Source organism: Dipodomys merriami, unplaced genomic scaffold (assembly GCF_024711535.1).
Source record: "Dipodomys merriami isolate MVZ:Mamm:240054 unplaced genomic scaffold, mDipMer1.0.p SCAF_22, whole genome shotgun sequence".
Classification (NCBI taxonomy): Eukaryota; Metazoa; Chordata; class Mammalia; order Rodentia; family Heteromyidae; genus Dipodomys; species Dipodomys merriami.
The window spans coordinates 12,424,351-12,452,065 of record NW_027203604.1 but is presented as its reverse complement, the minus strand read 5'-3'; the positions used below and the strand labels follow the sequence as shown (position 1 = coordinate 12,452,065).

The window sequence follows — 27,715 nt, the reverse complement described above, 5'->3', positions numbered from 1 at the left end:
CTAACTTTTACCAGTAGAACAAGGTATTGAAGACAGCTTCACCTCCAGGATGTGTCTGTTGAGTGCCTGAGTAACAGCCTTATTGTTGACCCACTCTTCAGACAGGCACTGGTACCTCCCTCTGTCTTTCATGGAGAGGTTGGTGATGAGCAGGTTTTTCTTCTCTATAAGAATGTACTTATCCTCATTAGTTTCTATCACATGATTCTGGAACTGCCATATCGCCCGGGCCATGTTGGACTTTAGGGAGCATCTGAGATATGCTGTGCTACCAGTGAAGGAAATATGCCACTGGGAACGTAATACCCTGTCACCTAGGATATCAAGAGAAATGTACATGTTAACTCTGTTCACTTACTCAACTGCTTTTAAAAGCTGATGACAGGGGTTGGGATGGTGGCTCAGTGGTAGAGTGCTTGCCTTGCATGTATGAGGCCCTAGGTTCAATTTCTCAGCACCACATAAGCAGAAAAAGCTGGAAGTGGTGCTATGGCTCTAGTGGTAAGAGTGCTAGTCTTGAGCTAAAGAGCTGAGGGACAGCAACCAGGCCCAGAGTACAGGCCCCATGACTGGAAAAAAAAAAAGAAAAAGAAAAAGAAAAGAAAGCAAGAAAAGCCGATGACACAAGAGTATCACCTGCTGGAGGAAGATGGAACTTCAGGACAACTGAGAAGATAAAGATATAGATGACCAAATGCAAGATGACCCCTGGTTAGCAGAGCTAACTCAGGTGGCTCTGAGTAACAAAATTCCCACTTCTCACTCCAGGAGAAAACATACCTACACAGGGAGCGCGAGCATTGAGCAGCTGTGCACATCTAGCAGCAGAATTTGCAGCCCAATACAAACTGCTTCTTTCTAGCACTTACAGGGAGGCCCACATTCAATGCGTCATACGCTTCTTTTTAATTTTTCCTAACCTGAAGATTGCTATCTGCTCAGAGAAAAGAGGAAGCCAAGCATAGGCCATCTTAATCTGCATTCAAACTTTGTAGCCATCAGAACTAATTATATGTTGTGTGTCTCTTGTCTGAGGTGTTTGGGACCAGAAAGATTTTGGATTTCAAGTTTGTTCAGATTTTGGATTTTGTTTGTATATGTGTAATGAGACATATCTTGGGGGTGGAGGACAGGCCTTCAGACATAAAATGTATTTGTGTTTTACATATTTTCTTATATACACAACTTGAAGATAAATTTATATAATATAGTTAATAATTTTATGTATGGTACAAAGATCTATGGTGTGGAATTTTCCAGTTGTGGTGTCAACGGGCATTCAAAAACATTTCAGATTTTGGAACTTTGGATTAGAGCATCTCAACTTGCCCTCAGGGACTCCCTTTCTTCCCATTCTTAACAGGTGATAGTTTTAACAAGCTCCAGCTGAGCAGAACAGAAAAGAGAGTAGGAGACAGAAAAGCTTTCTGGTACAAATACACTCTCTGTAATCAGAGGGGCATAGGAGATCACCGGTCTGGCACACGACAGGTGACCTCTGTTCAGAGTAGAGAAAGAAAACAACACACACACACACACACACACAGAGGTACTAGTACCAGCAGATGATTGGACAGTATCCAGTTGCTGAGGGGATGGTACAATGGGAAAAACTCACCTGGACACGAAGACACATTGCCATTCAAATCCTGAATCCAGCTCCTACAAGACAACAGACAGTAATTACTCACTGTACATGTATGTGGGTACTTGCATGAGGGGCCCATTGTCCATACCTGTTTGGGCCTTGGGTTTTATGCAGAACCTCACAGGTGCCCTCAGTTGGGTTCCAGGCACAGTAGGGGTCCCGTGTCAGCACGCAGTCCTTGCAGCTGCTGTGCTTCCTGCAGAAGGCCAGGGGGACCTGGACCACTCCTGCATTGGAGCCGGCGTAGATAAACTTGTTACCCTGTGTAGGAGACAGAGACAGAGCAGGTGTAAGGCAAATCTCATGGATGGCTGAGACTCTGAGCATCTTCAGGAGTTTGGCATGTACTGCATTAAGTGGGAATGTCCTATCTATGTCAGAACCAGCTAGCAGATAAGGCTGTTGGGATCCAAAGCTATTATCTATTATAGCTGTGTGAAAAGAAAAGGCAGTGTCTGGTGTCCAAGAAGATAAAGGTTCATTGGGCCTTTGATCTGAAGCTGGCCCTTCCTCTAGCCTGAGCGCCCCCTGCCTGCCAGCCTGGCTGTTTGCAGAGGGTTCTCCAATGCTAGCTTCTTTTCTGGGAGAAAAGTGATCATTTGCCTTGTCCTTCAGCTGTCCTTATTAGCCTAACACCCTAGGATGTCCTGTTAGCAACACTGCCTATGAGACAGCATCACATCTGGAAGCCAAATGGCACAGCCTGAAGGCCAATCTCATACTTTGTGTCAAAATATGGACACCTGCAAATAGGGCATTGTGTCATGAGAGCCTAGGCCCAGGATCCAGGTGTGAAGTCACCATTAACAGTGTACTAAGAGTGAGCAGAAGGCTGGTAAGCCAAACCGATGGCTTTTACTCATCCTTCTTTGAGAGGAGGAATCAGCTGCTATGCTCCAGTGCAGACCCATTCAGAGCCAAGTGCCTCCAGCCTTTTGTCACCAATTCCAGGTTAACTTGAGCAGCCCTCCTGAATACAGGAGATCAGGACAGGTGGTTGTATCTACTGAACATAGTCTGAGAGAAGGCACACGTAGGGTGACAGTATACTGTGTTTCCACTCTCAGAGTGGGAATTTTGTTTCACTTGAACAACCTAGTAAACCTGAAACTGGTTGGGCACCTGTGGCTCAGGCCTGTAATCCTAGCTACTGGGGAGATAAGACCTGAAGTGTGTGGTTGGGAGCCCGCTAGGCAGAGAAGCGTGTGAGACTCCATCTGCAATTAAACAGCCAAATGCCAGACTGGAGGCATGGCTCAAGTGGCATAGTACCAGCCATGAGCAAGCAACCCTGATAAGAATTTGAGGCCTTGAGTAGCAGACTGTGTGCCAACACACACACACACATACACACACACACACACACACACACACACACACACACACACACACACACACACACACAACCAGTATCAGAGAATCACAAGGTACATACAAGTTGATATTTTAGAGTTAGACAAAACACAACCATTACCCTCAGACAACACATTCAGGATGGGGTTGTGAACACATGTGATCAAGTACAAATGCAAAGGGAAAGAGAGCACTCCACCCAAGGGTAAAAACTGCTGTACCCATGGATAGAAGACAAGATTTGGCCCAACCTCACTTAGCTGCTCTGAGAAGGCGCAGACTTGGTCTAGTATGTTCCTAACTTAACTCTCTCAGAGAATCTGGGGAATCTCATGCCTATGCAAGTGTGGAAACACATCCTGAAAAGAAGACTGAACTGGATCCTCTCAGGGCCTCTCTGCAATGTCATACTTCGGCAAAACAGAACTGGTGGCATCAGGCTGGCTGAGGAGCCCCACCCAATGCCTCTGTCCAGTTAGAAGAGGTCTCTAAGGATAGTTTTGAAGGGAATGTGGGCTGTAGGAGGGTAGGTTCATCCCAGAAAGCTTGTATCCTACAGGACCCTCATCCTTGATTCTACCTGATGGGCTGGACTTGAGCTCAAATGGAACTAAGTTGTGACCACTGACATTATGCATTGCACTGGGTAAATGTAAAAAGGAGAGAGAAACAGCCTCCACCAGGACTGTGAGCAGTACTTGCTGTGGACCAGGCACAATGCTAATGGTTAGCAAGGAAAACAAATGCAGACACTTTCCTGATATCAGTAGATGTTGGCCGGGCACTGGTGGCTCATGCCTGAAATCCTAGCTACTCAGGAGGCTGAGATCTAAGGATCATGGTTCAAAGCCAGCAAGTGAGACTCTTATCTCCAATAAACCACCAGAAAACCAAAATTGGCACTGTGGCTCAAGTGGTAGAGCAGTAGCTTTGAGGTGAAGACCTCAGGGACAATGCCCAGGCCCAAAGTTCAAGCCCCATGACCGACAAAAAGAAGAGGAGGAGGAGGAGGAAGAGGAAGAAGAAGAGGAGGAGGAGGAGGAAGAGGAGGAAGAAGAAGAACCTTTCACTCCATACCCTCAGTAACTTATGGAGGTTGATGTAGTGTTTGTGTAGAACCTACATAACCTCCCCTCCACTTTAAATCATCGCTAGTTGGCTTATAATGCCCAAGACAATGTAAGCACTACATAAATAACTCTCATACCATAATGTTTGGGGGATATTAACAAAAAAATCTACAAATGTTCAGTATGCCCCCAATTTTCTCATTCACGTTTTCAGTCTAATTTTCCTGAATTGTAAAATGTGGAACCATGGATATGGAGTCCTTGGATACAGAGGACCAAGTATATTTCATATTTTAAAGTTCATTCTCCTAAATCAATGAATGAATATGAGTTTAACATATCCCTACACGTTCTTTGATCTTCCTACCCTGGAAAATGAGAGCTAGTCTTTCTGATGCCTTGTGTGTGTGATCCAGACATACTGATACATGGGGCAAGGAAAGGATACCTAAAGAGTTGGACAAAGAGCATGGCTGAGGGCACTTCCCAGGAGGCTTATGCATAGCACAGTCCTATCAGGTCCCCTCTTCCCATTATGATCTCCCCAACCAATGATCACAGAAAACACTAGACATGCCACAGGCCCCTCTTCTGGTCTATGGAGGCAAGGACAGACAAGTGCAGACTGCTACCTATTGCAGACAATGTGATAGGGAAGGCAGTGGAGCAGGCCCGAAGCCTGGCAGGTGATCCTACACACTGCCTCTGTGACATGCTATGCAAGATAAGGCTGGTGGGAGTGTGAGAATCCTGCAGGCCCTCCTCACCGAGCTTTTGAAATGCCAGCATCGTTTCAAAGTCATACTGTAAATGGCAAAGAGAAGGCCAGGCTGCTGGTAAAAAATTAACATGATTCCATCTCTACAAACAAACTGCAAGTGGTGGTGCACATGAAACTTCTCAATTACAAAGGAATTGTAAATAAGGTGAAGGAGTCCAATCAAACCCAGGCAAAGTACAAGACCCTGTTTGAAAAATAAATACAGGACCTGTGTGCCAAGCATAAGGCCCTGAGTGCAACTTGTAGTACTTGCAAAAAAAAAAAAAAATGACAACAGCCAGGTACCGGGGGCTCATACCTGCAATCCTAGCTACTCAGGAAGCCGAGACCTGGAAAGTCTGTGAGACTCTTATCCCCAATTAACCATCACAAAAAGAAAACCAGAAGTGGCGCTGTGGCTCAAGTGGTAGAGCACTAGCCTTGAGCTGGAGAGCTCAGGGACAGTGCCTAGGCCCAGAGTTCAAACCCTATGACTGACAAAAAGAAAAGAAGAAGAAGAAAAGAAAAAGAAAAAGAAAAAAACTGACAAAAAATTATCCAGCCAGGAGCAGTGTGAAGCATTAGTGGGTTGTATGGAGGTGTGGCCACCTCACTGGCCACCACCCCATTTCAGTCTCCTACATGGAAGCACAAGAGGTTTCTGCAGAAAAGCCAGGAATGGCTAACTCAGACATCTTGCACATCTCCTGCCCATTTGGGCAAGAAGCAAGAACAAAACAGTCACAGAGAAATGTCTAGAATAGGTAGGCTCACAGCTTATCTAGGGGACTTTATTTATTTCCCCCTCAGAAACTTTGAGTGAATAGAGTTTACAGTGGCTAAGAGGGAAGGGGGAAGCGTAACGGGAGTTTTGAAGGCTCAGCTTCTCATGCTTCCTGGACACGGATATGGGGAGAAGAGGGGCGGCTTTAGAAGGATGCAAATACATGTGGGTCTACTGAAAGGTCAGCTCTGTCCCACTGAGTGGATGAGGATTGATAGGACCTCACTTGTGCCATGTGCCCTGAGCAGACATCAGCTCCAAGAAGACAGCTCTGCACAGGAGTGCAGAAGCTGCCACAAGCTTCTCTGGCACACTGAGATTCTCTGCCACCTAGAAAGCCATACCAAACCAAAGAGCTTGTACTCCAGAGCTAGGATTTGTAAAGGAGTACCTTCAGAGACACTGCATGGCAGGGCCAACTGAACACAAGAATGACCCAGGTCACATAACTAGCCCAGATCAGTAGATCTTATCCTGGGAACTGCGTATTAGGACTTCAGGGAACCCCATTAAAGAGAAGGGAATATATTGGAGTGACAGGTATCATGAAGGCTCCTTACCCTGTGCCATCTCTTACAAAGAACAGGTGCTAGCCCAACTCACAGATTCTCAGCAGAAACTGCTCCACCAGACTTGTGTAATCCTCACAGCTTTTACTCTTAATATACAGTGAGGAAACTAAACACAGAACACAAAGCTGGCCTTTCTGGCATTACTGGACCATATATGGCAAGTCAGGATCTGGAACTGCCTGTATTCTGCTTCTCACTGCTCCAGCCCAAGTATAAAATGGCGTAATAACTCTTGTTCCAGTCATGTGGACATTTGGCAGGAGATGGAAGCTGCAGCAACTGAGTCTAGTATATGTCTGAGTCAAGCAGAAAAGGTGAGATAAGTTGATGTTAGGGGGATGAACCCCAAGATAAGTATTCAAATGTTTTTTGTTTTTTTCCTTTCATGCAATTGTTTCTAACATATTTATAAGATGATTTCTAGGGTTAGCCTGCCACGAGGTTCTCGCGAGATCCGCCTCAACACTAAGTGCCTGTGTCTGGCAGAACCGGTGTGAGACGAAGATACAGTCCTTCCCCAGACGCCCGGATAATCAAGAGTTTTGGCCGGACCCTTTGAGCACACACTGAGATAGAGTGAGGAGCCAAGCGAAAAGCACAGACTATGGTGCTGAAACGGATTAATAAGGAACTTAGTGATTTGGCCCGTGATCCTCCAGCACAGTGCTCTGCAGGTCCAGTTGGGGATGACATGTTTCACTGGCAAGCCACAATTATGGGACCTAATGACAGCCCATATCAAGGCGGTGTATTCTTTTTGACAATTCATTTTCCTACAGACTACCCCTTCAAACCACCTAAGGTTGCATTTACAACAAGAATTTACCATCCAAATATTAACAGTAATGGCAGCATTTGTCTTGATATTCTAAGGTCACAGTGGTCTCCTGCTTTAACTATTTCTAAAGTTCTTTTATCCATTTGTTCACTGCTATGTGATCCGAACCCAGATGACCCCCTAGTGCCAGAGATTGCACGGATCTATAAAACAGACAGAGATAAGTACAACAGAATATCTTGGGAATGGACTCAGAAGTATGCCATGTGATGCTACCTTAAAGTGAGAATAACCTGCATTATAGCTGGAATAAACTTTAAATTACTGTTCCTTTTTTGATTGCTCCTCTACCAGACCTCATCTTTTTTTTTAATTTTATTTTTTGTTTAACTCCCTCCATTCATTCACATACTCATCTGAGAAGACTTAAGTTCTTCCAGCTTTGGACAATAACTGCTTTTAGAAACTGTAAAGTAGTTACAAGAGAACAGTTGCCCAAGATTCAGACATTTTTTTTAAAAAAAATGGAGCATGTGTATTATGTGGCCAATATCTTCACTCTTAACTTGGTTATGAGACTAAACCATTCCTCACTGCTCTAACATGCTGAAGAAGCCATCTGAGGGGGAGGGACATGGATGCTCAGTTGTCACATCAAAGGAAACAACATTCTTGCAGCATCCATTCTTGTTTAAGCCTTTCACTGGTAGAGATTTGAGGTTACATGATATACTTTATGCTCATAACTGATGTGGCTGGAGAATTGGTATTGAATTTATAGCATCAGCAGAACAGAAAATGTGATGTATTTTATGCATGTCAATAAAGGAATGACCTGTTCTTGTTCTACAGAGAATGGAAATTGGAAGTCAAACACCCTTTGTATTCCAAAATAGGGTCTGAAACATTTTGTAATTTTCTTTTAAATTGTTAGGAGGCTTGGAGCTATTAGTTAATGTATCTTCCAATACACTGTTTAATATAGCACTGAATAAATTATGCAAGGTGTTAATGGATGAGTGATCAACTAATAGCTCTGCTAGTAATTGATTTATTTTTCTTCAATAAAGTTGCATAAACCAATGGAAAAAAAAGATGATTTCTATGTTGCTTTGTATGTCCCTCCCCCATGGTATAACCCATGCTTTCACTGTATTTGATGTTGGTATAATTTGTGGAGGGGAAGGGAAAAAAACAAATCGTTTAAATAGGGAAACAGGTGGATCCATTGCAACAATGAGATGTACAAGTCGTTATGTCAAAAACGAACTTTACAACTTTGGTGGGGGGGGAGGATCAGGTGGGGAAGGGGGGGAGTATGGGAAGGGATGGGAAGGGGAAACAAAGAGGAGGCAACAATGCTTGATAAGAAATGTACTCGTTATCTTGCCCATGTAATTGTAACTCCTCTGTACGGTATTCTCACAATAAAAATTTTTTTAAAAAATCAAATCTGGAATTCCTAACCCCCAAATGTTTCTGCTCATCCCTCTAGCTAAAGAATTTTGTATTTTTTAAAGGTTGAAAATAAAGGGATATTTTGTCATCTATGAAAAGTTTGGGCCATACTAGGCTTGGGGTTCAGCAGCAGGCTCACTCATTTAGCCACCTGTAGCCATAGGGCCAAGATGATGGCTTTTGTTTGGAGGTTGGCACTTTCCACCTCCAAACCTCCAAAACCGACTGTTAGACCCTCACATAAGACATTTTCTGCCCCTGGTTACGAAGGAAGTAGGGTGTTGACATACGGGAGAACTGTAGAGTGATGTATCATTTCTCTTACCAGTTAGTACACTGATGTGTCTCTGTACAACCTAACATTCCACTTATACAATCTGCAATCTCACAGACTAGGAACATAAGAATTTTTTTTCACAAGTCAGGGAGTGTCTCCCATTGGTGGCCACCATATGCACCAAGGACTCAGTGCTTCTGTCTCTCCAGTTCTGCCTGTCTCCTTCCTAAGCTTTAAATCCCATGTTCCTCCAGCAGCTTTGTGTGTGGTCCCAGAGACTAGATCACCTGGGCCAGGCAGACTTCAGTGGCCAAGTTCACCAACCAGACTCACAGACATGCAAAGTCACTCAGCAAGCAGTTGACCAGTCTTGTTTCCTAGGCCACTTTACCTTCTTTGAAGACAGCACCAGGGTTTGGACAGGTTCGGATTTCTGGAGAATCTGGGTCTCCTCAATCATGTGCACCACGTTCTCAAGTCTGATAATTTTGTGCAGGGTGCCCTGATCTGTGAGGTCAAAGCCAGGGGTCAGTGGGGCTGCCACAGGGTTGAGGAGGGAGGACATACACTATGGATTCTGGTCTCAGCAGCAAGGCTCCCCCTTCCCTACTCTCAGTTCCTTGTTCAATGAGATGTTTAAGAGAATGACATTGCATTAAGAATGAAGGGCACTGCAATGAATACCCTTCACAAAAACAATAAATTAGAAAATCACATTCGTTGTTATTCTAACTTGTCTTGTGAAGCGTAAGCCCCCTCCAACTTCTTTCATCAATGAAGTTGACACTGAGACAGTGAAAGGCACATCCCACGTAAAGTGGCTCCCAGGATTCATTGGCTATCCAGAGACTCTACTCCACTGGGACTATGGGCAGCTGAGAGTGGGACACACAAGTTAGCCGGGAAGCATTGTGGTAGGCTTTATGCTCTGACACCTGCTGGGGTGTGTGCCACTATCATTATTGGAAAATACTGGCTTTAGAGTGTACAGATGAGGGGAGGTGTATCTCCCACAGCTCTCATCCCAGATTTCAGGGAGAAGGCCTACTGCCAGTACTTTGGAAATGCCAGGCTGATAAGTGATCACAATTGATGTTGGGATGCCTATCTCTTCCCTTCCAAGATACTAGGGACTTCTTTACAGCAGCTCATCGCAGACACAGGCCAGACTTGCATGTTTAACAAGACCCACAGGTAACATGATGGTCATAGAGACTTGGATGTGGCAATATCTCAATAATCCTTTCACAGTGTCATCCACTACAAGGATCACATGAAGAAAAATTCTGTATCTATCCATAAAGGTTTCATGTGAATTTTCCTTTTTCTTATGTTAAGATGAAACATACAATGACTGTGAAGCCCTTGGATCTCACCTGTGCTGATAAACATGACATCATAGAATTTCCCATCCAAAGCCTGGGTCCTGTCCACCACAATCTGGGTGTAGTTCACACCTTTTTTGATAAACTCAGTCCTGTCATTTATTGGAGTTATTGAGTCGGCCATCAAAGGGTGATCTTTGACAAATTGTACTGTCTCATCTGGTAAATTCATAGAGCTGGTGTATTTGCTTCCATGTGCTTCACTGTTGGTACACTGTGAAGAAAAAAATCACTGGTTAATGAGCCTGCCTAGCTCTGACTTAGCCCAGCACTGGGAGTCAGCTTAGGTGCAGCACAGAAGGTCCTCGCAAAAGAAGGACGGTGGAAACTTGAGGTACGCTTCCTCCATAATCAGAGGACACAATCCTAAACACATCTACCAGATAAAACTATGCTTTTGAGACATCATCAGGAAAGGAATTATCTATTGATATAAAAAAAAGAACAAGGGCTGGGAAGTTGGCTCAGTGGTAGAGCGCTTGCCTTGCATGCCTGAGGCCCTGGGTTCAATTCCTCAGCACCACATAAGCAAAAAGAAAAAAAGCCGGAAGTGGCACTGTGGCTCAGGTGATAGAGCACTAGCCTTGAGCTGAAGAGCTGAGGGACAGCGCCCAGGCCCAGAGTTCAGGCCCCACGACCGGACCCCCTCCCCCCCCCAAAAAAAAAACAAAAAAAAAGAACAAGCTTTTGAAACTGAAAACATCATATGATAGCTTTTCCCTGTCAAGTATTGATGAAAACAGCATTGTTTTAAATAGTGTAAAAGATATGGAAAGAAGGATTCTTTTGGTACCAGCTTCTTGATGTGCATAAAACAATTTAATTCACACAGAAGAATGATGACAATGTCAGTGACAATGCCAGACACTGAGAGAGAGAGAGAGAGAGAGAGAGAGAGAGAGAGAGAGAGAGAGAGAGAGAGAGAGAGAGAGAGAGAGAGAGAGAGAGAGAGAGAGAGCGCTAGTCTTGGAGAAGCTGTGAAGACCAGGGCAGGGTTGATCCAAGATCTACAAAAAACACTTATTTACTACTTGGTATACAAGAAGTAGGCAGCCAGATCAACTCTGGAAATTTCTATTCCCTTTACCTAAAATTGACTCTGTAGTAGGAAAATGCATGGCTCTTATTGACTAGTGGACAAGATAGCTCAGTTACGTGCAGAGGCCTTTGCCTCTGCCTCCCTCCCTCCTTTTCTATCCCTCCATCTTTCTCTCTCTCTTTCTCTCTTCTTCCCTTCCTTCCTCCCTTCTCTCCTTCTTTCTTTCTCTTTCTCTCTCTCCTTTCCTTCTTCCCTTCTCTCCCTCCTTCTTTAATTTGTTCCTTCTCTCATTCCTTCCTTCCCCCCTTCCTCCCTTTTTCCCTTCCTCCCTTTCTTCACTTCCTTCCTCTTCTCTCCCCCTTCCCTTCTTCCCTTCCTTCCTCTTTCATTCCTTCCTTCCCCTCCTCTTCTCTCCTCTCTTCTTTCCTCCCTCCCACTCTCCTTTCCTTCCTTCTTTCCCACCCTCCCTCCCTCTTTTCCTTCCTTCCCTTCCCCTCCCTCCCTCCTCCCCTTTTTCTTTCCTTCCTTCCTTCCTTCCTTCCTTCCAACACTTGAACTCAAGACCTAGGCTTAGCTTTTTTTTTTTTTTTTTTTTTTGCTTGAGGCTGGCACTCTACCCACTTGAGATACACCTTCAATTCTGGCTTTTTGCTAGTTGTTTAGAGATAAAAGCCTCACTGGAACTGGCCTTAAACAGGGATCCTCAGACCTCAGCTTCCTCAGTAAGTAGAAGTACAGATGTAAGCTACTGACAACTGGTAATTGTATGTTTCTTGATAGAAACTTGAAATGAAATAGTTGTAATTGTATTATATAGTGTTAATTTCACAGGATGGTATGGTGAGACAGGTTTTACATCGCACAAAGGAAAGAGAAGGCCCAAGCTGGGATTGTCAGCTCTCAGGCTGAGCCTGAGAGTTGACCAAACAGCCAACTTTTGGCAGAGAGAATCATCTGGCCAGATGACCCACCTGCATGGGTTCTGTGTTTAGTTTCACCCTCTGGCCTGGACACTTGAATGGAAAGAAGAGCCCTTTCCTGAAGCCCCACCTCACTTACCGCACCTGGCCGTGGGGTAGGTATTGGGCCATTGTAGGGCATCCATGTGCCCTCAAACCCCATGTAGTTCCCTTGGGAGAAGACTTCCTCTATTTTGGACTGTGTGTAGGCACAGACGGCTGACAATTGCACTAGCCCCAACTTGTCCCTGCAAAGGAGAGACCATGTTGAGTGTTCACAGAGCAGCAGGTCAGTTAGGGGGTCATTCACACTACCTGCAAAAGGCACTTACATCCGCAGGGTGAAGAGGGCATAGAATATTGGCTCCTTGAGATCTGGGGTTCGCAGCACAAAAACATCTTGCACCGTGTTGAAGATCAGGCCCAGGTCTGGCTGGGAACAGATCAGCTTGGCCTTCAGGAAGGAGGTCCATCTCTTCTGCAAGTTTCTCTGGCCACCCACATCACCCTGAAACCCAGACACAGGACATTGCAGTGCCCACATTGCTTCCAAAGCATGTGGTTTGCATGTAAATTCCACTGCCTTCTTGTTCTTGCTGGTGCTCAGCATGGTCCAACCTAGCTTTGCTGGGGAAAAACAATGCTTTGTTCTCTCTTCTGATCCATATTGACTTGAATCAGAATCTGCACCAAAACAAAACAAAATATAAAAGCCTTGTCGCTGAATGACAGCTGAATCAACCAATGGAGCTCTGGCTCCATGCTGGGAAGACTCTTGTCTCCTGTGACATTATAACCCTGATATATCAAACAATGTGTCAGGGATAAAGGAATATCAGGTAACCTCCAGTATTGAAACTTACCTTGCATGAAGACGTGGTTGTGATTTGAGAAATCAAGCCTCTGCTTCTATTCTACCTGCAAAATTATGGCTCAAGTAGTTTGGAGATGATAGGTTTCTCTTAAACATTGTTTTTGGGGCCTCTGACGGAGAGACAACTATGAAGGGTATATGATGTGTGGTCTGCAGAGAACTCATTTGAGACCCCCACACCTCTACCCATATCCATGTTTTCCTTCCTGCAGTTTTGGTTACCAGTGGTTTTCCACAGCCTCAGACTACAAACATTCCTTTGAGATAGAAACCATATTCACATGACTTTTTATTGTAGTATATTGTTATCATTGTTCTACTTAGTACTGGTTACTATTGCTAATCTCTTATTGTACCTAATTTGTATATTAAACTTTCTATAAGTACTTTAGGCACAAGAGAACAGCATAGATGGATTTTGTACTATCAATGAATTCAAACATCCACTGGGTTTGTGAAATGAATATCCTGTCAGTCAGGGGAGAATCATTGAACTGAAAGAAGAAAATGGGCATTCAGAATATGAGATGAAAGCCTTGTTTATCCTGGACACAATGAAGACCCATCCTATTCTCCTTTCTACTGTTAAATCACCAAAGAACAAAAGATAAATGTTGACCTTCTAAGAGGACTTCATCTTCTGATGTTTAGTGGGGGAAATTTCCAGGATGTCTGTGGCCATTTTGCTTACGGGCTTTCAGGTCTTCTGGAGCAATAGAAGGTTGTGTACATAGGGTGAAAGAGACTAAGAGTTGTGTTTATACACAACTAGTCCAGCAGAAAGAACAAGTTCAAGACAAGAAAAGGACTCAGAAGGCACAACAGAAATCACTCCAGATCTGCAGCTTGTGTTTGATTTGGTATAGGTGGAAGGCAGGCTAACAAGGCAAGGCTAGTTCTCTCCTCCTGACAACCACAGAGCTGTAGAGACCATCTGGCTGGCCTCTGTTAAGAGTTCTGCTTACTTATCACCTGAACACCTCACCACATTCCACAGCCTGGCCTGGACACTGATAGTACTCATTTCTGCAAGATGTGGAGTGAGGCAGCCATGAGTAGAGGACAAACAAAGGACTGAATCATTGAGTCCTGGATAGAGGTCTAGGCAGCTGGTAGAGTGCTAGGCAGACACTTCAGTGTGTGTAGTGTTTTATGAATTGTTCATTGGACTCTCAAGGGTGCAGCACCTTGAAGTACCCAGTTGTGTAATGCACATATGGGTCTTTTCTGATGAGGGTGACTCATGGTGATCACCACATCAAAGGTCCATGTAGTCAATATATGGTATTGATAGAATTGGCTAAACACATGTAGAAAACTAAAGTTAGATCCTTATAATATCACCCTGCACCAGAATCAACTCCAAATGGATCAAAGACCTCAAGGTAAAAGCAGATACCCTGAAAATATTACAAGAAGGAATAAGAGAAACACTAGGGCTCTTTGACACAGATCAAAACTTTCTTAATAAAGACCCAGAAACACAAAAAATCAAAGAAAGGCTGGATAAATGGGACTGCATTAAACTGCAGAGCTTCTGCACAGCAAAGGACATACCTAGCAAAATATATTTTTAAAAAACCCCACAGACTAGAAGATCTTCACCAGACATACAATAGAAAAAGGTCTCATATCTAAAATATACCTACAGCTCAAGAAATTAAATTCCCCCCAAACAAACCCCGAAACAACCACCCCATTAAAAATGACCTTAAGAGAGACCTCTCTGAAGAAGAAATACAAATGGCCAAGAGACACATGAAGAATTGCTCAACATCTCTGGCTATAAAACAAATGGCAAATCAAAACAACATTGAGATTCCACCTGACACAATCTAACAATAACAGATGCTGGCAGGAATGTGGCCAAAGGGGAACACTACTACAGTGTTAGTGGGAGTACAAACTTCAACCACTCTGGAAAGCAGTGTGGAGGCTCCTCAAATGACTAAACATAAAGCTTCCCTATGATCCACCAATCCTATTTCTAGGAATTTACCCAAATGACCACAAACAAGGTTACATTAAACCCACTAGTACGACAATGTTCATTGCAGCATTATTTACCATAGCTAAGAACCAACCCAAATGCCCCCCAGTAGATGAATGTGGCACATATACACAATAGAATCCTATGCGTCCATCAGAAAGAATAACATTGTTTCATTCATAAGGAAATGGAAAGACTTGGAAAAAATTAGATTAAGTGAAGTATGCCAGACCCAAAGAAAAGTAGGTTGCATGAGCTCCCTCATTTGTAAGAACTAGAATATGTGTATGATATTCTTACAGGGGTTCTCAATAAAACAACTGCTTCGTGCATACGACTATATGTAATGAAGCGTATCAACATGAACTCCAATTTATGGAAACAAGAGGTTCTTATTAGATCCTGATGTAGTTTGTTCTTTTTTCTCTATTGTTTTATTTTTTCTTTGTTTCTCTTCATCTTTGGTACCTCGTGTTTTGCATATTAGATAATGCAATATGGAAAGGGAATCAGAAACGGCAGGACAAGGGATGAACCACAGCAACATTGATACTCATTTGGCATTATGTTGAATATGAACATTACCACTTGGGGGGGAGGAGAATAGGGAAGGGTAAGTGGGGGACAATGAGGGATGGGGTAACAATGATTAAAAACAAATGTACTTATTGTCTTACCTATGTAACTGCAACCCCCTGCTCATCACCTTTGCAATAAACAAAAAGGAAAATAAATTTAAAAAAGACCCATATGGCAACCAGCATCTCATGACTTCCATGGTGGAGAGGGGTGAATATGTGGGCCTGACTACTGCTGCCTGTGTTTTCTATTGGTTCTGATGGTTTAAGACCATCAGAAAATGCCTGAAAATGCCAGCTTACGAACCTTGAGATTTCCTAACTCAAGTGCTTTTCTTCTAAGAACCAACTTTCACAAGCACGCTAAACCTTGGCTCATATCAAACGTTAAGACTGATCCTGACAAACATATCAATGTAGTTCTGGTTTCTTAACCTTTAGTTGTTGGTTCATGGTTCACTCTCAGGCTGATTTGAGAGTTTCAGACTATCAGATTCCAATTCCCATGGAATCTGGCAGGCACATTTGACGAATCTCTACTTCTCTTACAGCCTGGGGAGATCTGAGGCCTGAGCTTGAGAACCACAAGCTACTAGACTACAGGCGGGGCGCCATCATCATCTCAGTATCCATGGACTACGGAGGGGCTCCTGACAAACAAAAGAATAGCATTTTCCAGGCCCCTCGATGATGGCTGCTGTGACAGAAAGAGATTTGGATGGCAGGAAAAGGTACATTCCCAGGCCTGCTTTCCCAGGACGAGAAGCCCTGGGCCAGTAGCACAGCACTCACCTTGCACACTCTTGCAACTCGGGGTATCGTTAACTTGTAAAAGAAGTCATACTCCACAGACACTTCGGTGAAGAAGAAGTAGACCTTGTCATTGTCAGTCTCGGGACCATCCGGGCTTTTTCGAATCACATCAGCAAAGACGAAGTTAGGTTCTGCAGAGGGGTGACACAGGATTGTCTTTGTACACAGAGAGGTGTCACTGCCTGTTTCCCCATACTGGTAGTTAGTGCAGCCATGGAGGCTGGGAACCTTCCTGCAAGGATGCCTGGACTGTGTGTGCCATATTCCAAATGCTAGTGTTGGGAATGATGACAGTGCTGAGCCTGCTCATTCTTGTGTCATTCTCCTCAGCCTTAGAGAGGTGGTCCAGGCTATGGCCCTGCAAGACAATCACCCACGTGTAATATAAACCTGCTGGAGCGTCTCAGCTGGTAGACAACACTGTAGGTTGTTTGGTAGCCCCAGCTACTAAAACAAGTGGCCCTCTAGGAGATGAGCTCAGGGTTCCTGCACACTAAATTCTTCCTGGAGACCAAGAGGCTTTGAAGGCCCAAAGTCCTTTAGCCACCCCCTTTCCCCCTGCACTCCCCTACACATCCAAGAACTCAGCAGCCTCCTACCACCCACTCACCAAAGTCAGACATTTACCAAGTATTACTTGGGGGCATCAAGGCACCCTGATCCCATTTGACCAGGATGTGGAAGCTTGACCCAAAGGCTTCATCTTTAATTTCATGTCAAAATGACACTGCACTCCCGAGGTGAGCAGTCTTAGTTTTACAATTTAGGCTTACAGACTCTCTCTTCTCAGGGTGGGAGATAATAGCGGTCTTCAAACAGTACACTTAGGGCAAAGAATCCCATGCAGGACTCATTCCTATCCCTCACTAGAGCTGGGATATGGAAGGGTTCCAGTTGTCTTACTGCCTACGGGCTGACTAAAGCTCAGGACACTCCAAGGATAGACCTGGTGCACACTGCTATGTTAGATCCATTGTGTCTTACCATATAGCAAATTGGTGTCATATTCTGTCCGCACAGGATGTACGTGAGAATATCGAGAGATAACCTGCAGTTTTCCAAAATAATCAGTTGATGTCCCTGCATAAATCTGTCCATCTATAGCAGCCCAGAAGTAGAGGAAGGAAGGAAAGGAATCAGATTAGTCTTTCTACTGTGGTAGCAAACGTGCTTATTTCACAACTGAATTAGGTACTCTCATCCACTCAAAGAAAAGAGACATTTCCCAATTTCTGAATGCTGACACAGCTGTCTACATCTATGTCTTTTCTTTGATGAAGATAGAATCAGGAGCCACCATGAGCTGCATTTTCCAATTTAAAAGGTAATAAGAAAACACAAGTGAGAACTTCCCACATCTACTAAAATGACAGCAAACACAGATGTTCCTCAATTTATCACAGGCTACATTTGATTAAAAAAAAAACCTTCCTAAGTGAAAACATTCGAACCTGAAATGCATGTAATAAGCTCCTCTTTAATAGTTCATCTCTTCCCTGTAAGTATACTTAGAACACTTATATCAGTCTGCAAAGAGACAGAATTTCCTTACCCAAAGCTTGTTTTGTAAGAATGTACTAAGTATCTGATGTGTTTCACTGAACATTGCTTTGAAAAGGAAGACTTATGTATGTATGGGGCATGTCATAGCACCATAAAGTTAAAAACTGTAAATAGATATAAGTTGGGCATAGGACTGGGTGCATAAAATGTACACAGCCTGCTCACTGAAGATGTCTGAGACCACAGCAGACAGCATGGAGCTCCATAGCTCTCCTCCCTTGCAAAAAGGAATACACACACACACACACACACACACACACACACACACACACAATGTATACCAAAGAAGGCTAGAGAGTTGTGTACTACCATGGTAGTGACTGATTAGCTCTTTAAACAATGAATTCAAAACTCCTAAAGAGTCTGTACCGAGGGACCTACCACTTTCTGTATGGGCAACTGATGTTAACCAGAGGCCAGGGAAGAAAAGACTGAGGAAGATATGGAAGCCAAGAATCCCATGCAGGACAAAACATGTAGCCATCACTTTTGGGAGTGAAGGAGCCTTAGTAGTGGAACTCACCAAGCATGACAGATGTAGAGCTATATGTAGGGCTGTAGGGACACTTTCCTCTGCCATTTTCATTTATTCCCAGAAACTTAAAGAATGCTAAGTTCTACAATGGAATAAAGAGAAAAGGCTTCACAAATATCTGATTTTCCATTATAACAGGGTATCTTTGTTCCATTTAACCTTATAGATTCACTGTTCCTGGAAGACCAATAAGGTGGAGGAAATGGGCGCTGGACCACATAGGGCCAGCTTTCAGACCTGAGCTGTATGGCATTCAGCTCAGTGTGTGCACCAGTGCCTCAGGCCCTAACTCAGCTACCCAAGATAACAGTCTCCTCATCTGGAAAATGTAGACCTAGACACTGGTAGCTTTAGGGCTGTTAGGAGGCCAGGGAGAACCAAATGCAGGACATGTTCAGCCAGTGACCAGAGTCCGTGTGCAGAATTTAGCTACCAAAAACACATGGAGAATGCCAGTATCAAGTCAATCAGGATCAGAAAGTAGAAATAAAAACAAGAAGCAGAATCTCTCCTTCCTTTCACCCACAAAAACATATGCCAGATGGATCCATGCTCTTGGCAAACTCAAGCCACATTGAAAGAAAGTATAGTCCAATAATTCAACCTTGGTATAATCTCTTTATATACACAGGAAATTCTAAGATGTACATAGAATAAGATGGAACTGCTCAAGTATAAAAAAAAGTGAAAATTCTCAATTGGAAAAGTGAGACAAACTGAAATGACGGGTAATGAATGTGGAGGTAAGAAGACACTGCTCCCACACCACAGGATGTACAAGATGTCGTGACTCGAGGAAGGACAGTAAATGCTCTGCTCAACACATTCAGGGCATGTGGTCCTAGCATGAGCACTCAGTGGACAAGATCCCATGAAAGTTGACACCATGCGGTGACAACCCAAGCCCCACCAATGCGCTGGGCAAGGACACACACCACAAAGGAGCAGGTCCTTTCTTCAAAGCACATGGGGGCCTGTCAGCAGTCCACTTTCTAGAATGTTCTTCTAAAATTTCCAGGACCGCCTATGCCCTGATCCAGACTCAATTCACACTCTTGGTTAAGGACAGTAAGGCTCAGAGGAGCACATGGCCTGCATCACTCTCTCATGGCTTGGGGAGTCTTTCCAGAGAGGGGTCTTGAGCTGTTCCAGCCCTCAAACTGCTGGTTTGAGACAACAATAGTGCTTTTATGATGAAGTTTGCTTTGTGTTTTCCCATGGCTTCATTCTGCGTAAACACTGACCATTTCACCACACTTCAACACTCACAACTAATAGCGAAGTACCTGTGGACTTACCAGGTGGTCACATATGGGCCGGTGTGCATTGGTTCCACACACATAGAGCAAGCTGGCATTGAGGGGCTGAAGCACCCGGATAAAGTTGAAGCATTCTGCCTGTGGGGAGAGAAACACCATCAATAGCTATAGACACACGCTCCATGTCCTCACCTAACATCCACTTTTTACTGTCCTGCCTTTCCTTCTGACTTAATCACATGATGGCCTGCTCTTAGAGAGCAGCATCTGATACCACAGCCACTCTGCCTAGACTTTAAGCTGGCACAATTTCAATTCAGTCTCTGACGCTTGGCAAAGACCTGGAGACCCAAGAAAGGAATGAGTTGAACTCAAAATTGTTCTAGAGAAACCATTGTAGGGAAAAATGTATTTCACTCTCATTCATTAAATACACACAACATTTCTTTGGTTACTAAACCTATCATAGTGGCTTATCATAGAAGGCCTCTGCTGCTCAGGGAATCCCAAGCTTCATTCCCATACACAGAGCTGGAAACAGCATTGTTGGGGCTCCAGAACACAGGCGGGGAGAGATTGGGTTGAGAACAGCTGTGCTCAGCTCTTCATCGTAGAGGCCCACGCAGGAAAACAAAGATGCCATTCAGGAGCACACATACTATATTAGGGAGAACACAACTTGGATCCTATTTTCTCCAGTCTGAAATTGTCTCAAATTAAGAAAGATTCTTTTGGCTGTGACTGTTTCCAAACTGGTGGGATGGAATTCATAGTGAGCTCCACTCCCAGGGGCAAGGAGGGTGGGGCTCCCTATCACTGTCTGTCCTCTACACACTAGGGACCTCTTAAATAAATTTCATTTCTCTCTAAAGAGCCTGCGCTGTGTAAGATTCCTTCAGTGTCTGCTGTCCTCTCCCTTCTTCAGGGAACACTAGGTTTAATGCCTGAGAAAAAGCATTTAGCATTTCTCTAAGGAAGTTAAAGGAGACAGGTGCTGGTTGCTCATGCCTGTAATCTTAGCTCCTCAAGTGGCTGAGATGTAAGGATTGTGGTTCAACACCAGCCCAGGTAGGAAAGTCTGGGAGACTCTTATCTCCAATTAGTCACAGAAAAAGCCAGAAGTAGAGTTGTGGCTCAAGTGGTAGAGTGCTACACTTGAGCAAAAGGAGTTTAGACCCAGAGTTCAAGCCCCAGGACTGGCAAAAGAAAGAAAGAAAAGATAGTTGAAAAGAAAACCTTTGGGGTTAAAAAGGATCTGCTTTGCAATTAGTTGACATTTGTTGAAATTTGCTGCACTTCAGCTGTCACAAGCAATGATCCGGGTCAACTGAACTCTCACAGTCTGGGAACACAGATGTCTGCCTGGCACCAGGCAGAGACAACAGTGGCTCTGTGGGTAAGGATAACTCAGTGCTGTGGAGGGAAGGGACACTCTCTCAGGGCTCCCTGGATGGTTATGCCAAGGTGCTTAAGGGATGGGCTTCTACTCAGAATCCTCAAATCTTCACTATGGCCCCAGATGTCAGGCTTCAGGGAAGACCAGGCATCTTAAATTTTACACCATGGGTCAATGGGCATTTGAAACCATTTTCCACAGTCAGATTCTCAGACTGAAATAAATCTAATATCATATGAAGTAGAGCATATTTCCTAAGTTCCTACCTTATCTGTGCAGGAGCAGAAGGAATGAGCTGTCACTGTCTAACAGAGCCTGTCAGGACCATTCCACCACATACCATGCCCAGCTGCATGCAGAAGATGCAGCATTCATAGGATTCAACAACCAAGACATATGTGTGGGGCTTTGTAATAGGCAAAAGCACTTACTTCTTTTGATGGGTCTTTTCTTAAGCACTCTGTTCGGTTGCCTTGTGAGACCTTCCAGTATACCTGTTAGGAAGAATGAATAATAAATTAAAAATGGGGTTAAAATGCCCAGCTTCAAAACCACACAAGAGTTCAGATCCCAGAAGTTGCTAAACTGGGGTGGGGGGAAACCCTTCAGATTGGGAAGAGGGCTGGGAAGCCATGTAGGGCTTTTCTGAACATTCTGAGAATCGCAGCCTTTGGCTCACTATGAAAGCAAAGCAGAAACTCAAATGTTCAAAGTGGAAAAAATTGCTTTTGTCAAAAAACGTAAACATTGAAGTGGTTATTTCATCCTCTTTAACAGACTATATGCAGCACTATTCATGAAAACTAAGATTTGGAAATAGCCTTGGTGCCCACCAGTAGATGAATGGATGAAATATGAGATATATGAGTATATATCTACACAATGAAGTATGATTCATCCACAACAGGGAATGAATGCCAGTCACTTTCAGCAAAATGCATGGAACTCGATCATGTTCAGTGAAAAATCCAGACATACAAGGACAAAGACTGCAAGTTCTCTCTCATATGTAGAAGCTAGCAATAATCAACCTAGAATTTCAGTAGTTAGGAAGGGTGTGGTTGGGTCAAAATTCCTAGATCTGGGCAGAATACATTTTATGGATATGAAAATATTAATTCCTATAATTAAGACATGCTAATTAAAAGGCGACTTTGACACCAGTTTAAAATGTGAGCCCTGTATTTGTCTCCTTCAGAGGACAGAGCAATTCTGATTCTCTACATGTGCTGGCAGCAGTGGACAGTGACAGTGTTCACAGCACTGTCACTCAGTGCTATTCTTCAGAAGATTTTCCATACAGGAGCTGTTGAGGTGGGGCCCACATTCCAAGGCCATCACAGGACAGAAAGGGAACAGCTCAACATGGAAGAGATCCCTAGGCTCCTGTCTTCACTTACCAGGAATGACCATCAGTCTCTTCTTTGTGCAGTCCCCAAAATGAGAAGACGTAACAATCTGGCCACACAGTTGCGGAGATTTACAGTCAGGAAACACTTTTGAGAGGAGAGCCCAGGCGAGGGATTTTTCCAAACTAACAGTGGGTTCCTACAAGGGTCTCTGTGGCAGGTAATGTCACAACCACAGACATCTAACTGAGACCTAATGCTTAGAACAAGGTACTATGTAACTGTCAGTTTCTCTCAAGGATAGAAAGGGCAGCTGAAGTTTCCTCATCCACCTGTGTGAAGTCCCCAAGGTCAGGGCAAAATCCATAACTGGCACTGTATCAATTTCCTAGGGCCAGACAGGGCCCTGTCCCTGGTGAAAAGGAAAACACAACCCAGACAGAAGAGTAGCTGAGTGAGAATTGAGCCCACAACACCCTGTGCTTGGTGACTTGTGAGATACATACTATTTCCAAAGGGTAAGGCCAGAAACTCATTGATGTGTCTGTTATCCAGAAAATGAGAATAAGGAATACTCTGGAAACAAAGACAGAACAGAGACATAGCAATTGGGAACAGAAGACACTCAATATCAGCCTGGACCAGCCTCACTCAGAGAGGAAAGAAATGATCCTAAGGCTACTAGGTCCCAGGAGCCAACCCAAGGCCTGCCTCTGGCCAATGATTGACACTGAGCATCAAAGAAAGACCCAGGACTGGGGGTGTAGCCCAACACGCATGAGGTGTGGTTCTACCCCCAGAACTACACAAATCAAAGAAAATAGACTTGGTCAGCATGAGGTGAAATCAAAATGTTAAAAGTCTCTGTGATTAAAAAACAAACAAACATTAAACCATCAAACCATCAAAACCTCTCTCTTGCCCTCTGGGTGGAACTAAGTCCTGAACTCCTTATTCTGAAAACTGGAAAACAAATCCAAGCCTGCATTTGATGTTCACATGTCACAGTGGCTCAGTAGAGAAGAATCTGTCTGCAGAAAGCGCCTGACTTTTCTGGCCCCTTATCAGGGCAAGTTCTGGTCCCAAGCCATCCCTAGAGGAAGACAGGAAATGCCAGAGGCCTGCTTCTTCTAGTGTAAGGATACAAGAAGTAATATCAAGGCTTGGACACAAACCAGAGTACAGAGTGGCTTTCACAATAAGGAAGCTGAAGCTGGCCCGAGGAACAGAGATGGATAGAATGGATCTATCACTGACTTCCCCTGGATTTAGACTTATCTCTGAATAAACAAAAGTATTATTGAGCAATTTGGTGAAATTTGATTGCAAATAGTTGACTAATGGGATTGCACTAAGGAAAACGTTTCTGCACAGTGAAGGATGCAGTTATCAAGCTAAGAAGACAGTATACAGATTGGGAGACAATCTTTGCCAGCTACATGTCTGACAAAGGCCTAATAACCAGAATATACAAGGAGCTCAAAAAATAAACCCTCAATCAGTAACCCAATTAATGAATGGGTAAAGGAGCTAAATAGAGACTTTTTAGAAGAAGTGAAAATATTTAAAGAGAAATATTTTAGAAGAAGTAAAAAAGAAGTCAATAAACACAAGAAGAAATGTCCAACGTCTCTGACCAAAAGGGAAGTGCAATTCAAAACCACATTGAGAGTTCATCTTCAGTAAGAATGGCCATCATCAAGAATACAAACAACAACAAACGTTGGTAAAGATGTGAGGGAAAAAGGGATCCCATTACACTGTTGGTAAGAATGTAAATTAGTGCAATCACTATGGAAGATAGTGCAACTACTATGGAGATTCCTCAAAAAAATAAAGAACTATGTTATGATTCAGTGATAACCTTCTTGAACATTTTTCAAAACAAGTCAAGATGCTATAAAATAACTTACAGAAGATGAATGAAGAGTGGAAATGCAGCCAAGAATGCAATGTAGATACTACAAAATTAAGAAGTGTAAGAGAAAAGGTGGATTGGGAGAGATGGGTGAGAATGATCAAGATGCATTATATTCATGAACTGCTTCGTTAAAAGGCACCTCCTTTGTACAACTAAAAGACAATACAATATAAATAAATAAAAAGACACTTGCACAAACATGTTTGTTGCGTAATATTTACCATAGTGAAGTTATAGAAACTTGCCCTGTAAGGACAAGTAGGTGAAGAAAATGTGATACATATATAGATTCATGAACATGTGTGTAATATATAGATATAGATATAGATATAGATATATTCATCTATCAGGAAGGATGATATTATGGTATTTTCAGGGAAATAGATGGACCTGGAAAAAAATATGTGAAGTATCAGGCTCAGAGACAAAGCTTGTTGTTTTCTCTTGTATGTCAAAATTAGCTCTAAATTATCAATGTGTATGAAAACATATACAAGGCCATAAGCATATATACATATATATGTATCTGTATACACATACAACCACACACACAATCAAACTGACAAGAGAATTGCATGTGCAGAGGTGGATTCCAGTGGTGTTACTACTTTGAGCAATTAACTGACAGTTTAAGCAAATGAATACCAGAAAGCTGAAACTATTTTTTTTGTCTGAGAGGGTTGGAAGTGGACAAATAGAGAAAGAAATGGTGAGCAAATATAGACATAATACTCAAAAATCATATGTGAAAATGGAATTAGGTAACTTGAGGGGCTGGGTGGGGTCCCTTTAGATGGGGGAAGGTGGTGGATCACGATGCACTGTACTCATAGATGGACATGTTGAATTGAAAACCCTTTGTTCATCTACTTAAAGATAATAATTTTTTTTAAAGAACTGCACAGATGAGTGTGGAACTGGAATTTTCCTCAGTGCCATCAGTGGCAGGAAATATGCCAGATGGGAATGAAGTCTGGTCTGTGGAAGCCACACAGATAGAAGATGGGCACAGTAAAAATTCATCCATAGGGTTAAAGGAAAAGATGAAAATGGAGGGAGACTGGTGACCTTTGGTGGATACCCGAAATGATGTTGCGAAATGACAGGAGAGGAATGATGTTCGGAGAATGAGAAAGGCTACCTGCTTCAGCAGGCTGCACAGAGCTAGGGGAGTGAGGCTCAGGACCCACCTCATTCTGCTTCTGAGAAATGTTGAGTGCGTTCACTGCAAAGATGGCCTCCCGGGCCCCCACGTACAGTGTGTTCTGATCTTCATTGAGCAGCAAAACTGAGTAGTTGAAGATGTCTGGTTCATGAAACTCCATCAGATCTACCTCTGTGGGAGAGAAGAAGAGGGATCAGAAGCAGGAAGGAGGAAGGAAAGACAGAATATAGACATGTTGAGCCTGGACAGTCCATTCTTGCAATAGTGCCATCACCTGCCTGCCAATGGTCAGCTCACAGCTAATCTCTGCAGTGTGTGTGTGTGTGTGTGTGTGTGTGTGTGTGTGTGTGTGTGTGTGTGAGAGAGGGAGAGAGAGAGAGAGAGAGAGAGAGAGAGAGAGAGAGAGAGATGAGTCTGTGGCACACCTTTCTTTTTTTTCCTACAAACTTCAAGCCCCCTATTCAGTGGCTTCTCAGGGAAACACAGGCCAGATCTCTTCACCTGACATTTCCTACCTCAGCTATGTGTCTTTCACTATCTATAGATTAGGTGTAGGGAAAAAATACAGTGATTTAGAAGTTTTTTTTAAAATGAGATAAAGCCCCAATTCTGAGATAACTACATTCATGCCTGTGACTCAAAAGGACTGTACATGACTCAGTCTAGCCTGAACATCTCACCTCAACCTCCTGAGAGCTAGGATTACAGGGGTGCACCACCATACCCAACTAAGCAGTATTTTTAAAGAAGTTGTTTAGCTAGGTGCTTGTTGTTCATGCCTGTAATCCTAGCTACTCAGGAGGATGAGATCTGAGAATCCCAATTAAAAGCCAGGTTGGGCAAAAGAGTCCCTGAGACTCTTATCTCTAGCTAATCAGCAAAAAGCCAGAAGTGGAGTTGTGGCTCAAGCGGTACAGAGCCACTCGTGAGCCGGGGGGGGGGGGGGGACAAGTGAAAGTGTGAGGCCTTGAGTTCAAGCTCCAGTACACACACACACACACACACACACACACACACACACACACACACACACACACACACACACGTATAAAGAGTCATTTAATCTGTCTGTACTAGTGTTAATTCTAGGTTGTCTTTCACGCATTTGTGATACATGTCTATCTAGTTGGAATCAAGGGTTCAGGAATTGTCTTCAGTTCCTTATAGCACATTACTTCTCCCCCATGATGTTCCCTCTGCCTGCACTACCGCTTATGACTGTGTCACATTCATTTGAGGCTGGGAGCCCAACCTCCGGCGTCTCTTCTCCAAAGCGGTGACTAATTTCAGCAGCTGTTATCTCGCTGTAGCTCCATCATTTGTCCTACAATTTTTCTTATTAAGCCCTAGAAAGCATGAATAGTATTTTCTGAAATTCCCAGTACCCTTCAAATTGCCCAGCACATGGTAGATATCCAATAACTTAAGACAACTCAAAACAACACAGAACAGGAAAAAACATGACAAGGCTCACTGCGCTAAGGCTAAGTGCACTCCAGACACAAGTTCTAGCTCTGAAAAATATCAGCCTAGACATGTCGAGGACGTTATTCAGCATTCAGTATGGAAGTTCTCCATTCCCTGAGCCAGAGACCTGGGGGCCAAAACAGGCCCTAGGAGAAGAAATAATCACAGTTGAGACCAATAAGCAGGAACAAATGATCACGGTCAATAGTTCAGCTTTGTGTCCGTCTGAGGAGCTGTCCTTGCCTCTCCATTCTCTCCGGGTATGTGGAGCAGACACTTGCCTTGGAGGATATCATTTTGGACATGACAGGGTTCTCAGTAGGAGGCTTCCCTTCAGGGTTCCCCAATTCCTGAGCAAGCTCTGTGTACTACATTTCCAGTTACTAAAGTACTGCGTAGACCACCTGATCACACAAAGACCCCAGTGAGTACACAACAGGTCAAGGGCTGGGAACTCAGCCATCCATCCCAGCATCCTGGCATCGCAGCAATAACACTGGAATCTACATAGTCCTGCCCCTCACCTTCAAGATTCCAGTTGATGCGTGGTATTGGTCCATATGCTGTCACTGTCCCAAACGTCATCACGAGGGCGGTCAGAAGCCCTCCAATGAGGCTGCGCATCCTCATGGTGCTGCTTTAGGTGAGATGATGTTCACAGCTCAGGGCTGCGAGCTGAGATCTGGCCACCCTCACCTGCTGGGTGTCAACATCCACCACTG

General features: G+C 43.7%; 1 protein-coding gene and 1 pseudogene across 2 annotated transcripts; one reads left to right on the top strand and one right to left on the bottom strand.

The window, feature by feature from the left end:
* LOC138834918 (semaphorin-4D-like) lies at window positions 1-27,623 on the bottom strand. Its single transcript, XM_070033717.1, has 15 exons — window positions 27,518-27,623; window positions 25,552-25,697; window positions 21,523-21,585; window positions 19,735-19,833; window positions 18,425-18,518; window positions 17,323-17,436; window positions 16,318-16,469; window positions 12,416-12,591; window positions 12,184-12,331; window positions 10,077-10,299; window positions 9,092-9,207; window positions 1,737-1,909; window positions 1,615-1,662; window positions 989-1,004; window positions 1-291 (listed from the first exon to the last, which is right to left on the bottom strand). The coding sequence occupies exons 1-15, from the start codon at window positions 27,621-27,623 to the stop codon at window positions 1-3; spliced, it is 1,965 nt and encodes a 654-aa protein (XP_069889818.1).
* On the top strand, window positions 6,622-8,044 carry LOC138834708 (ubiquitin-conjugating enzyme E2 D3 pseudogene; annotated as a pseudogene). The gene has a single exon (XR_011374237.1). The product of XR_011374237.1 is annotated as a ubiquitin-conjugating enzyme E2 D3 pseudogene (transcript).
* Window positions 27,624-27,715: the final 92 nt, after the last annotated feature.

Bases quoted from the DNA above. Each gene is read 5' to 3' on its own strand.
- LOC138834918 (XM_070033717.1), bottom strand. From the start codon at position 27,623: ATGAGGATGCGCAGCCTCATTGGAGGGCTTCTGACCGCCCTCGTGATG. The intron at 25,698-27,517 runs GTGAGGGGCAGG...TCTCTCCCACAG, and splicing joins CATCAACTGGAATCTTGAAG to AGGTAGATCTGATGGAGTTT. The intron at 1,910-9,091 runs GTAAAGTGGCCT...TCTCCTACACAG, and splicing joins TGGTGCTGTCTTCAAAGAAG to GGTAACAAGTTTATCTACGC.